The 13,152-nt window shown below is 55.5% G+C and overlaps 1 protein-coding gene across 1 annotated transcript; it reads left to right on the forward strand.

Moving 5' to 3' along the window:
- Positions 1–3,323: 3,323 nt before the first annotated feature.
- On the forward strand, positions 3,324–12,190 carry CLEC3B (C-type lectin domain family 3 member B). Its single transcript, XM_032412174.1, has 3 exons — positions 3,324–3,582; positions 8,940–9,038; positions 11,693–12,190. The coding sequence occupies exons 1-3, from the start codon at positions 3,474–3,476 to the stop codon at positions 12,091–12,093; spliced, it is 609 nt and encodes a 202-aa protein (XP_032268065.1). The 5' UTR covers positions 3,324–3,473; the 3' UTR covers positions 12,094–12,190.
- Positions 12,191–13,152: the final 962 nt, after the last annotated feature.

The raw sequence follows: 13,152 nt of genomic DNA on the forward strand, positions 1-13,152 counted from the left end.
TGATGGGTGCAAGTTTAAAGTGTGTGATGAACTTGTCTTCTCTCAGGGCTGTTGGTGTAACCCCCCGGGGCTGCGTAGACCCTCCTTGGGAGACGTGCCAAGTCTAAACCTGAGGAGGCCCCAAGCCAAAAGACAATTCCCCACCGTGATTTTACATGTCATTTTTTTAAAAGAATTTATTTATTTGTCAGAGAGAGAGAATGAGAGAGCACACAAGCAGGGGGAGTGGCAGGCAGAGGGAGAAGCAGGCTCCCTGCTGAGCAGAGAGCCCCATGTGGGACTCGATCCCAGGACCCTGGGATCAGGATCTGAGCTGAAGGCGACGCTTAACCAACCGAGCCACCCAGGTGCCCCTCTGTAAGTCATTTTAACAGCATGGGTGACCCCTAGTTGCCTGTAGAGGATCTCTGTGTAGAGCACGCACACACGCACACATGCACTCTCATACACGTACACGTGCACACACACACATACACACACCTGTGAGAAGCTGCAGGGTGGAAAACCCAGACACTTCTCACTACTTTCTAGAAAGCTCTCTACGAAAGCCTCCTTCCTGGAGAACAGAGAGCTCACTTGCCAGGTTAAGTAGGAAAGAGTCACACTCCCCCAGTGAAGGTGTGATCCCGCCTTGCTTGGGGGCTCATGCGGGACAGATGCTTCACGTGTCCCTGGTACGTCCCGGGGCCCCCCAGTCCAGCCCCACTCAGCTGTCTCCACAGGGGCGTCTGATCACAGCCCTTCCAGCTTGGTTCTTTTCTGGCCTCCGTTCCCTCCGGTCTGTGTCCAGAGGGTTTTAAGGTGGCTCGAGCAGCCCTTTGAGATGTGCCCTGTCTACCTCTCCAGCTTGCTTTCTTTCCCGCCTCCACCCCATTCGTGTTCAGGATCCAGAATGTGCAGTGTTCCCTCCACCAGGAGCACTGGCCACATTCCTTCCTCCCCTCCCCTCCCTTTCCCTCCCTTCCCCTCCCCCCCCCTTCGTGGCCACCCTTCCGTGGCCCTTCCTCAGCTGGGGACCCCCTTCCTTCCTGCCCCTGCCCCACTGCATTAGGTGCCCCGATGGCACAGTGGGCCCCTCATGTTGATCCCTGGGGGGCCCAGGCACCCTGCGCAGTGAATGAGAGACTAATGGGGACCCTAACAGGTCCAGGCGTGTCCTGACGCCGCATGGCTCCTGTGTGGCTCCCGCGTGACAAGACCCAGAGCAGAATGGCCACAGCAGAGCCTTCCTGGGACCTCCTCCCCAGTACGTGTAGGCCAGCGCCTCTGCAATCAGGCCCATGGAGATCATGGTACCTCTGGCCGCCCCAGAGTTGAAACAAACTCCTTCCATTTCCCTGCCGCCCAACGGCCAAGGTGAGAAAACGGGGAAAGCAAAGGAGTTAGTAAAAGAAAAAGATCAGCATGTTTTTTCTTGCCATGTACTCCCCACCCAGGGCTCCAGGAAGCTCTTCAGCCCCAAGCTGTCTGTCTCCCCAGGGGCCCAGAGACCCCTGTAAGACCCTCTCCCACTCTGAGAATGGGAGAGGTGGAGCCCAGGAGCACTAAAGGGCTGGGCAGGGGGGTGCTTGTTCCTGACCCAGCTCCCACCCGTGGCGACCACAGTGCCCCAGGCCAGCCCAGCCCGGGTGCAGACAGATTCCCCCCTAAATCCCACGGTGGGCTCGACGGCGGGCTCCCTGGAAGAAAAGCCCGAGTTACAGAGTACTGTATTTTCTTTGTGAACAATCTTAGGCTCCCGGAAAATTGGCGGTTCCCGTGTCAAGAGCATTGGTCCCCCGAAGCATTTGTGAGCAAGGCACCAGCTGCTCAGTCAGGTCTGTGCGACCTTTCTTTGGCAGGAATCTCACGGACAGACGGACAGACGGATGGACGGACGGATGGACATGGTGATGCGTTCCCATCGGGAGCTCAGCGGCTGCAGGCTTTCCACCTGCCCGCCATCCGGGGTGCTTACTTGGGTCACTTGATGAAGTAGTGTCTGCCAGTCTTCTTCCCCGCAAGGTTACTCTTTTTTCTCTTTGTAAGGGAAAAGTGTTTTGTGGACAAGTAATCTGCATCTCTGAAAATACCTCGTTCCTCGTCAGATTATCAGCGTGTCCACTTACTTACATCTGTGCGTGCTCCAGGTTCCCTCCTGCATTGCTGCTCACTGTTGGCCCCTGGGAGCTCCCTCAAGCTGGCCCCGTGTGCTCCTGGCTTGTCCCCATCATCCCTTGAGCACTTGCCTGCCCTCTGGCAAAACAAGCTGTTCATTTTCGACTTTCCCTGTCCCGGCCCTGGAATCAGGCCTCTCGCCCAGGCGCTCTGGTTCCGTTTCGCGGGAAGCTGGGTTGAGAAGCCAGTCCTTGGAGGCTAGGGGTGCTGGGGGCCTTGGAGGGGTTGCTGCTCCATGGCCCTCGAAGTGACAGCTAGGGAACGGACGTGCACTTTTCCATCTAAATGCACAGGTTCATCTTTATGTGTTGAAGTCCACAGTCCCACAGCGATGGCTCTAATTGTTATTTTCCACCATAGGATTCGTTCTAGCTTTCTCTCTCTCTGTATTTGTCCCTCCCTTCTCTGATGATGAGAAATCTGGCTCCCGTGGTCTGTAACAGATTTGCTTATTTGATGGGTAGTGCCCTGTATGTTACCCCCCCGCCCGACTTCCCATGCAGGATCTCCTCTCCTTGCTTGGACCCCAAAGCTCCATGTGGGGCCTCTGTGCCCCCCGGGATGCCCCCCTCCACGCTGCTGGGCCAGGACAGTCTTTGCTCCCCGCTCCACCTTTGATTCCACTCTGGGGTACCGTGGCTCCCCCCTCTCCCACTGTGGTCACCTCTGCTTCAGGACAGGATGGTGGAGAAAGCAACGTGAAGCAAGGAGAGGATTGCTTGGTATTTTTACCCAAAGATGCACCAAGTGTATAGAGAACGGAACCACAAAATCATCGTAACAAACATTCTAGGCAATCAGGCAGCGAGCCCTAGGTCAGGCTGTAGAGAGGCCTCGGAGTGTACCTGTTTTGGAGTCGCCCCACTTGGTTTCAAATACCAGTGCTGCCCCTGGGTAGCTGGGGCCAGTCCCTGAGCCTCAGTTTCCTGAAACGTAAAATGGGGAGATGACAGCGCTTCCCTCACGTTGCTGGTGTGAGGCCTCCATGGGCTAAGGCCGGGGAAGGGCACACCTCTGCACCTGCCCAACATACCTGCTCAACGGATGTGCGCTCGGACAACTACCGTGTATTTTTCAGAATTCTAGAAAACAGTGATTCTGCTTTAGAAGGCAGGGCCAGAATGCTGAGTGGGTGTTCCCTGGGCAGCCAGGCTCTCCCAGGCCTTCCTCCTTTGCAGGCTTTTTTTTTTGGCAAGCCCGGCAGCCCCGTCTGGGAGGGTTTCCTGGACAGAGGTCCCCGTGGCCGCTGCCTTAAGACGTGCAGGCCGGGCGGTGGCTGCCACGGCTCTCCGACCCAGGCCACAGCAGGCAGCAGCATGGAGCTTTGGGGGGCCTACCTGCTCCTCTGCCTCTTCTCGCTCCTGACCCAGGTCACCACTGAGGAGCCAACCCCCAAGGTCAAGAAGGCTGCAAATGTCAAGAAAGGTAAGGAGGGGGGCAGGGCTCCTCCCCATCTTCCAGGGAGCTGGGCACCCTGTCCTTTATGGCTTCTGATGCTCCTTCCCTTCATTTTCCTTCTTGATAAGTCCAGGGAACTTTCGTGAAATACCCCTGGAGCCTGGGAGAGTTCTCCAGTATCAGGGGCGGTTGTCAGAATCGTAAGGATCACCGACTCTCAGAATGGGAAAGAACTTTCCAGATCATCTAAACTGACACCCACTCCCCCCATTTCCACCCCCCAAATGTGTTAAAGAAATCAAACCTTGGGTTTGGCAATGCTAATGGGCTCTGCTTCGTAATCTCCAAACCTGGGGTTACTCCACTATAAAATGGGGATAGTGGCATTTGCCGAAAGGCGTCTGCTTAGGATTTAATGCTACATAGCCCAGCGCCTGGCACCTACAATATACTTAATGCATAGGGGGGAAAAAAGGACCCAGTTACATAGCATAAGCGGCCTTGAGAAAACAAAAATTGGGAACCCAAACTTGGATGTCAGAAGCCAGAGGGTTTGCGCTCACTCTGTTGTCTCTGGGTTTGGGGTGTCCTTGGGTTGCCTTGGCCGCAGCAGGGCCTGCCCTTGGAGCCCTGCCGGTGGTGAGGTCACCCCAGGCTGTGTTGAGACAACATTAGCGAAATGCCATGGCAATGAACTGGGCTGTCACCCCCACAGGGCTTTGAGGCTCCGAGAGAGAGTTCCAGGGGATGAGAATGTGGTTTAGGCAGAGAAAGGGGAGGCCAGAGCCAAGAGCCTGGAAGAGGCAAGGCGAGGGGGCGTGGGCCGTCCTCAGGCCACTCTCTGAGCCTCCTTTGTAAACAGACAGCTGCCCATTGGCCACGGACTAGCAGAGTGTGGACGGCACCTCAGGACAGTGGAGACGCCCAGCGCTGTGACAGAGAACAGAGTAGATGTGTGGGTGACAGATAATGACTTCCAAGTTTTAGTTTATAAAGTTAACAGAAAGTTCAAAACAGAATGGATACCCTGTCGACATTTATTTTGAAAAGCTGGTCTATATACAAATACACATTTCCTTTTACATGCATCGGATTTTTCTGGAAGGATCCACAAGGTTTAAAGACAGTGATGACCTCTGGGAAGAAAAACTGGGGAGCTGAAGGCAATCTCAGTCGGAAAGGAGACTGTAATGTTTTGAACTGTTTGGGTTTCTAAAAAGGTACATGCAGATATTACTTCTGCAAAATTTTCATGAGAAAGAGAAGAGTCAGTATCACGCGCGATTGAGTCCACGAGCATTAGCTAAAATTGCCACCTAGTGATGTTCTTGGTAGAGGAGGCACAGTTCCAAAGGCAAATTATAGAATTTTTAAATATGGAAAATAGTTGCTAATGTCTCAACTACCAGAGATTTAGTATTTATTTAATCATGCAAATCATATAATCATGTGAAAAAGGAGAAGGTCAGACCAGATGGTGACTTGGCCCTCTCCGGCTGTCACACTTGAACCTGGCCCCAGGGGGTCTGCATGGAGGTGACCCCTGGAGGCCCCGGACCCCGGAGGCCTGTGGAACAGCTGACGACACCGGTGGAACGTTCTGTCCAGCCCTGGCCTCTCGTGGGAACCCGCTTCAGTGTGCTCTGACTCACATGGTGTTTCTTCCTTCCACCTGCTGTCCGTATCCACAGCAAATGCTTCCAGAGCGCTTCTCCACCGAGGGGCCAATATATGTGCTGAGCATCCTAGCGAAGGGTCACCACCCTGCTCGTAAGGTGCGGATCGGCCCAGGAACCTCGGTGGTTCTCACTTGGGCACCAGCACCACCTCAGGAATCCGTTACGATCCAGGAGCCAGGGCCCCACCACTGGAAATGCCGGATCCAGGGGTCAGGGGATGGGGAAGCATCTGCTTTTTCCACAAATCTCCAGTGATTCCAAGGAGCCACCAGGATTGAGAATCCCAGGAATAATCTAGTTGTAGGCCCCGTGCACAAAAGTGGGGGAGGGAGTCCAGAGGAGGGGCTACATAGTGGCCGGCATGGGGGTGGGGAGGTGGACAGATAGGTGAGGCTGGCAAAGGGAATAGAGGACAGCTTGTGTGCCAAGCCCCCACCCTGGCCTCCAGGGTCAGGGGAGAGCTCTGGGTGCTTATGGGAGCTCATCTGCTCCTGGTGGCAGGTGTATCCCTAGCCGGCTGTATAGGGGTCAGCCGGAGGTGAGGCATGTGGGGAAGGCTCAGGTGGCTGGAGCTCTAGTGGTCATGTGGCCGCACCTGGCAGGGAAGCTCAGGTGGGCAGGGTGGCCGCACAGGGGGTCACAGGCCCTCAGAACAGGGACTGGGGGACCTGGAGGGCGTCCATTTCAATCACATGCATCAGGAATCTGAGGCTCAGACACAGAAAGGGGTAGCACAGGGCCTCCTGACTCCTCGCCCAGAGCTGTAGACATTCCCTACTCCTACACCGTCCTCGGGTGGAGCACTGTTGGTGCCTTCCTCCTTGACAAGCCCCTTGCACACATGGGCACCTTGGTGCAAATTACAAAGGTACCCCTCTGAGCTGCCAAATTGCAGAAAGGCACCCCTTTCTCTGATCTGACCCAGCATAGCCAGGGCAAGGCTTAGGGACTAGACATGAACCCCCACTAGTCCCCTCAGCTGAGTGCCTTTGTGCAGTATGCAACTTGCACAACCTCACCTGGCACCCTGTGCTGGTATATCATGTGACTGGTACAGAGCTGCCATGAACTTGCCGAGGCAGAGGCCCAGCAGGAGGCACACATAACCCCACGAGGCTAGTTTGCCAGCCCTAAACCCTCCCCCCTTTTTTTTTTTGCCTTGCTCATCCGGGTGTTGTTTTCCTCATATTTGATAAGTTACATGACTAATTCTGCATATACAAGTATATTTCTTGCTCGCAGTTGTTTCCTGAGATTCCCCTGCAAAAGCATCTTATGGGTGGACAAAGGCTCTGACCTCATCGCTCATGACCTTGGACTTCATGCAGGCACAGCTAAATGGACCATGGAAGCACTTCCCCCTGAAGCCCCTGGGGTTTCAGTAAGACTGGGGTCCACCCACAGAGCCCTCCACCTACACACACACACAGACCCTTCCCACCTGCCCCTGCTGGCTCCCGCAGAACCAGCTCCCAACAGGCCTTTGGGCTCAGGACGGCTCACGTTAGGGCTCTGCTCTTGTGCTGTCCCAAGGGTGGGGAGGATCAAACCTGGAGCCGTGTGCGCCGGGTTCGGGCCAGCCCTGCCCCCTGCTGGCTCTGCCATCTTGGGCCAACGAGTTGCTTCATCCCGGCTCCGGTTTCCTGTTTGTGAAGCGGGGCTATGGAAGAGATGCGTTACGCGGGTCCCAGGGTCGATTGTGTGCCAAGCACCGTTCACATGCTTTCTCTCTTAGCCTCTATCTTCTTCAGAGCCCTCTGAGGTGGGGCCGTTATCATCCCATTTCACGGATGAGGAAACCGACTTCAGGGAGGCTGAGCAACTTACGCCAGGTTACTCACGTCCTCGTGACCTCAGGGCCCAGGCACCCGCGGACCTGTGCCTCCACACCCAGCCCCGGGCTGGAGCGCATGCCCTGCTGGTCCGTGTCCTATTGCGCCGGCCGAGGGAGTGAACTTGGCAGGTCTCAAGGGCATCTGGCTCTGCTTTGCTCTCCTCTGGAGCTGGGAGGGTGGTTGGGGGTGCACCCCCGGCCCCTGCCAATCCTAACCCCATCGGACCCCCAGCCACACCCCTCAACAAACACACGGGTCTCACTTGAGTCGGGGCAAGTGAAGGATGGGTTTCCCGGCAGATGGAGAATCACAAGCAACAACTTAGACTACCGTCAGCAGGGACAGAGAGAACGTCGTCCCAGATGGCGAGGTCTAGGGACTTGCCTAGACTTAGGCAAGGGCTTATCCCACCCCGTCCTTTTTTTTTTTTTTTTAATTTTTTATTGTTATGTTAATCACCATACATTACATCATTAGTTTTTGATGTAGTGTTCCATGATTCATTGTTTGTGCATAACACCCAGTGCTCCATGCAGTATGTGCCCTCTTTAATACCCATCACCAGGCTAACCCATCCTCCCGCCCCCCTCCCCTCTAGAACCCTCAGTTTGTTTTTCAGAGTCCATAGTCTCTCATGGTTCGTCTCCCCCTCCAATTCCCCCCCTTCATTTTTCCCCTCCTGCTATCTTCTTCTTTTTTTTTTTTTTCTTAACATATACTGCATTATTTGTTTCAGGGGTACAGATCTGTGATTCAACAGTCTTGCACAATTCACAGTGCTCACCATAGCACATACCCTCCCCAATGTCTATCACCCAGCCACCCCATCCCTCCCACCCCCCACCACTCCAGCAACCCTCAGTTTGTTTCCTGAGACTAAGAATTCCTCCGGGCACCTGGGTGGCTCAGTCGTTAAGCGTCTGCCTTCGGCTCAGGTCATGATCCCAGGGTCCTGGGATCAAGCCCCGCATCTGGCTCCCTGCTCAGCGGGAAGCCTGTTTCTCCCTCTCCCCCTGCTTGTGTTCCCTCTCTCGCTGTGTCTCTCTCTCTGTCAAATAAATAAATAAAATCTTTTTTTATTTTATTTTATTTTTTTTTATTTTTTTATTTTTTTTTTTTAAAGATTTTATTTATTTGACAGAGAGAGCACAAGCAGACGGAGAGAGAGGGAGAAGCAGGTTCCCTGCTGAGCAAGGAGCCTGATGTGGGACTCGATCCCAGGACCCTGGGATCATGACCTGGGCCGAAGGCAGCCGCTTAACGACTGAGCCACCCAGGCGTCCCAATAAAATCTTTTTTTAAAAAAAAAAGAATTCCTCATATCAGTGAGGTCATATGATACATGTCTTTCTCTGTTTGACTTCTTTCGCTCAGCATAACACCCTCCAGTTCCATCCACGTCGTTGCAAATGGCAAGATCTCATTCCTTTTGATGGCTGCACAATATTCCATTGTATATATATACCACATCTTCTTTATCCATTCATCTGTCGATGGACATCTGGGCTCTTTCCATAGTTTGGCTATTGTGGACATTGCTGCTATAAACATCGGGGTGCACGTACCCCTTCGGATCACTACGTTTGTATCTTTGGGGTAAATACCCAGTAGTGCAATTGCTGGATCGTATGGTAGCTCTATTTTCAACTTTTTGAGGAACCTCCACACTGTTTTCCAGAGTGGCTGCACCAGCTTGCATTCCCACCAACAGTGTAGGAGGGTTCCCCTTTCTCCGCATCCCTGCCAACATCTGTCGTTTCCTGACTTGTTAATTTTAGCCATTCTGACTGGTGTGATATCCCACCCCGTCCTTGCCCCGCCCCCATCCTTCACTGCCTTCTTCACGTGTTTGTGACTGTCTCCATCCTAGATGCCGTGACCCCAAAGATGTTTGAGGAGCTCAAAAGCCAGCTGGACAACCTGGCCCAGGAGGTGGCGCTGCTGAAGGAGCAGCAGGCCCTGCAGACGGGTGAGCGCAGTGGGCAGCCCCTCGGGGCCCCGGGCCGGGGCGGCCAGAGAAGGGCTCAGGCCAACAGCACGCGTGTAGTCTCCAGCCTCCAGTCTCCAGGGGCCCGGCTGTCAGGCCAGCCCTGTAGGCCAAGACACCGGGTCCAGGGAGCCCCCTCCTCCACCCGCTTCCTCTCGGGCAGATCCCCTGACATGCGTGCATATGGGAATGCTCTCGAAGGACGAAAATTCTCCCACAAGAATGCATTACCGCCCACCGGAAGCGTGGCCCCAGGAGCACTGTGTGGACCTGTTAGGAGCCTTCCTAAGGAGCTCCCAGAGGACCCTCCACCCAGCCAGCCCCCGCAGCCCTAAGGGGCCCCGTTAGCTTCACTCCCTGTGCGTCAGCACATTTACCGATGCTGCCACTCTTCATCATCCTAATTATGCCGAGGCAGGGTTTATCCTGCCCGTTTTAAATGGGGGAAACCGAGGCACAGAGAGGTCCTGTTCCTTGCCCATGCTCATCTGGCTGGTTAGTACAGATGAGGACCTGAATGGGAGCCGCCTGCCGGGTCTGTGCTGGGTGAGAGGAAAGGTGGGTTTGGGTCTTCCTGGCCCCGCACTCATCAGACAAGCAAGGATGGACGCCGTCACTCGGCTGCAGAGCCTGGGGACAGGTCGGGTCTCCTCCCGGACCACCTACTCTCTCTCTCTCTCCACCATGTTCCTTTCATAGCATCTCAGACTCGCCTACTCCTTTGTGACCCTGCCCTGGGGAGCCCAGAGAATACAGACTAACAGCAGTAGATAACACGTGTGAGCTTCCTGCGGGCCTGGCACTGCTCCAAGGCTCTACGAACAGTAACAGCCTTCGCAGAAAACCCATGCAGTGAGCTTATTACTATAACCCCACCTCCATTTCCCACCAGGACGCGGAGCGTCTTGCTAACAGCCGGCGGGAGCACAGTCTTGTTCTTAGCTCTGCTACGCTGCCTCTCTAGTTATCACCCGGGCCCCTTCTTGGGCAATCCACAAATCTCTCTGTGCTCACAGCCACCCTCTCACCTGATGCTTCTCTGACAGCATGTCCCGGGCCTTGGGCCCGCTGCTCCCCTCGTGCCTCCTCAGAGACCTCCAGATTCTTCTCACTGGGCAGTTTCCACCCACTTCCTTGCACCCAGGTCTCTCCTTTCAGCACGCACACTGGCCAGCCTTCTGTCCCTCTAGAGGGCCACACTCTGTCCTTCCCACAACAGGGCCTTTGTACCTGCTGTTCTGGCAGCCTGAATTGCTCCCCCAAGATCCACCTACTGTGCACCTCCAGCTTTGCCGTCTCAGGACTCCCTAATCCTTCGTCTCAATCAGACTCCTCAGTTTTAACTCTCACTAGATGATGTTCTTTCCTTCATTGTATTTATTGCAGTTTGTAATGATCTATTCATTTGTTGGTTTATGTCTGCCTCCCCCGCTATATGATAAGCCCCAGGACCACAGGGGCCATGTTTGATTGTCTTGTCTCTTCCACCACCTTGCCCAGCATAGTGCCTGCCACATATCAACACTCAGGAAATTTTTGTTGAAGGGAGGACAAACACACGATTTTGTACAACCTGCTTAACATAGCAGGTAGGGTGAAGGGGCTCTAGAAGGGAAGAGTCTATCATGTTTTGGCTTCAAGTAAATAGAACACCTAGCAGTAGCTTAAACAAAAAGCGAGTCTGAGCGTGGGTAGCTGTAAGTTTTTGTTCAGAAGCTTTACCTCATGGTCCCTAGATGGCTGCCCCAGCTCCAGGTATCATGACTGCGTTCGAGGCAAGATGTAGGAGAAAAGGTGGCCCAGCCATTTATCAGGAGAATGAAGTCTTCCATTCCCACCTTATTGATCAGAGCTCTATCATATGACCACCTGTAGCTTCGATGCAAGAATGAAGCTTTTCCAGCCCCTGTAGTGGAGGCAGACGAGGGAGAAGGGGGTTGAGAATGGATGTTGGTTGGGTTGACTAACAGTATCTGCCCCAGAGGGAAAGTTGAGAAGCACAGTGCCATTCTGGGGGACAGCCTCCTCATCTGTAGAGTGGAAGGTGTAGGGGGAGATTGCCAGGTGAGCTCTAAGGTCTCTCTCGAGTCTAAGCTTTGTGCTTGGGCAAAGTCCATATAACCCAGATGCCACTAGCCTCCTGAGGTGAGGTGATGAGGTGGGGACTTCCTGGCACAAAGCCCCGACATATGGCAGTCCCATCGTCCCCCGCCCCCATGTCTGCCCATTCCCTGGAGGTTCACAGCCTCCCATGCTGATGGGGCTCCTCAGAATTCCCCCGCCTTGGGCAGAGCTGACCTTGTCTCTACACTTGCACATCCCCCAGGCACTGGATGTGGCACCCAGGGAAGGGAGGTGACCTTGAGCTAGGGGCTGTCTGCAGCTGAGGGGCTAGCCTGACGACCTTTGGCATGGGGACCTGGGCTCTGCATCGGTGTCCATCACAGCACTAGCCTGGGCGGTGTGTGTGTGTGGGGGGCTGTCCAGGGCCAGCGATCACGGGGACAACGGGGTGGGGGGGCTGGGCCTGCAGGAGGGTGGGCCCGGCCCTGGAGGGGTGGCCTGGGGCTGGGGACGCTGGAGACCTGGGGTGATGGCCGTCTCTCCCCCCTCTTCCCCCCCCCCGCCCCCCGCAGTCTGCCTGAAGGGCACCAAGGTGCACAGGAAGTGCTTTCTGGCCTTCACCCAGACCAAGACCTTCCACGAGGCGAGCGAGGACTGCATCTCGCGCGGGGGCACGCTGGGCACCCCGCAGACGGGCTCCGAGAACGACGCCCTGTACGAGTACCTGCGCCAGAGCGTGGGCGCCGAGGCCGAGATCTGGCTGGGCCTCAACGACATGGCGTCCGAGGGCGTCTGGGTGGACATGACCGGCGGCCACATCGCCTACAAGAACTGGGAGACGGAGATCACGGCGCAGCCCGACGGCGGCAAGGCCGAGAACTGCGCCGCCCTGGCCGGCGCGGCCAACGGCAAGTGGTTCGACAAGCGCTGCCGCGACCAGCTGCCCTACATCTGCCAGTTCGCCATCGTGTAGCCGCCGGGCCGGCGGGGAGGCTGCGGGGGGCGCCCAGCCCCGACCCCCGCTCGGCCCGCGCCCCGCGCTCGCGCAAATAAAGCTGGTGCCGCTGGGCCGCGAGTGCTGCGCCTGTGCTGGGCCCGCGGGGCGGAGAGCTCTGGGGGAGGAGGGGAGAAGGGGGAAGGGCAGGGGAAGGGGGGAGGGAGTGGGAGGGAGGGGGAGGGGGGGGGGGAGAAGGGGGTAGGGGTAGGGGAAGAAGGGAGGGAGGAGGGAGGGGGAATGGAGGAGGTGGAGAAGAGAGGAGGAGGGGAAGAGGGGAGGGAGGAGGGAGGGGGAAATGGAGGAGGTGGAGAAGAGAGGAGGAGGGGAGGAGGTGGAAAGGGGAAGAGAGGGAGGGAGAGAGAGGAGGCGGGGAGGAAAAGGGGGAGAGGGGAGGAGCGGAGGAGGGGAGGAGGTAGAAAGACGAGGAGAGGGAGGGGGCGATGGAGGAGGTGGAGAGGGGAAGGGAGGAGGAGGAGGAGGGGGAGAGAGGAGGAGAGGGAAGGCGAACTGGACACGCACACTTCACACCACCAACGGATTCTCAGCAGGAGGACAGAAAAGAATAAGGGGAGACAGAGAACCCCCGACTGCTGCTGCCTTTTTTCTTTGCAAAACTTTTTATTATCGTACAGTTTCCTACTTATAGAAAAGTTGCAAGAATTCTTGGATACCCTTCACCCAGATCTCCCAAACATTCACATTTCCCCGTATTTGCTTTATCCTTTTATTTCTTCCTGAACCATTTGACAGTAAATTGCAGACGTGGTTCCCCTTTACCCCGAAATGCTGCAGTGTATTCACTTACTGAGAGCAAGGGCATTTTCTTACTTAAGCACAGCGCTATTATCAAAGCTGGGAAATTGACAATGACACAGTAATTGTGGAAGTCACAACCCTGATTCCCCTGTCCAGGCTTCCTTTTGTAAACTCCACTTGCGCGTGCCGGGAATCCAGCATCCCCTCGCCAACTCCAGGGAAGGGGTGACACCCCCACCCCCCAGCCCCTCCTGTTGTGTGGATCCATTTCAGGGATGC

Source organism: Phoca vitulina, unplaced genomic scaffold (assembly GCF_004348235.1).
Source record: "Phoca vitulina isolate PV1807 unplaced genomic scaffold, GSC_HSeal_1.0 scaffold13, whole genome shotgun sequence".
NCBI lineage: Eukaryota > Metazoa > Chordata > Mammalia > Carnivora > Phocidae > Phoca > Phoca vitulina.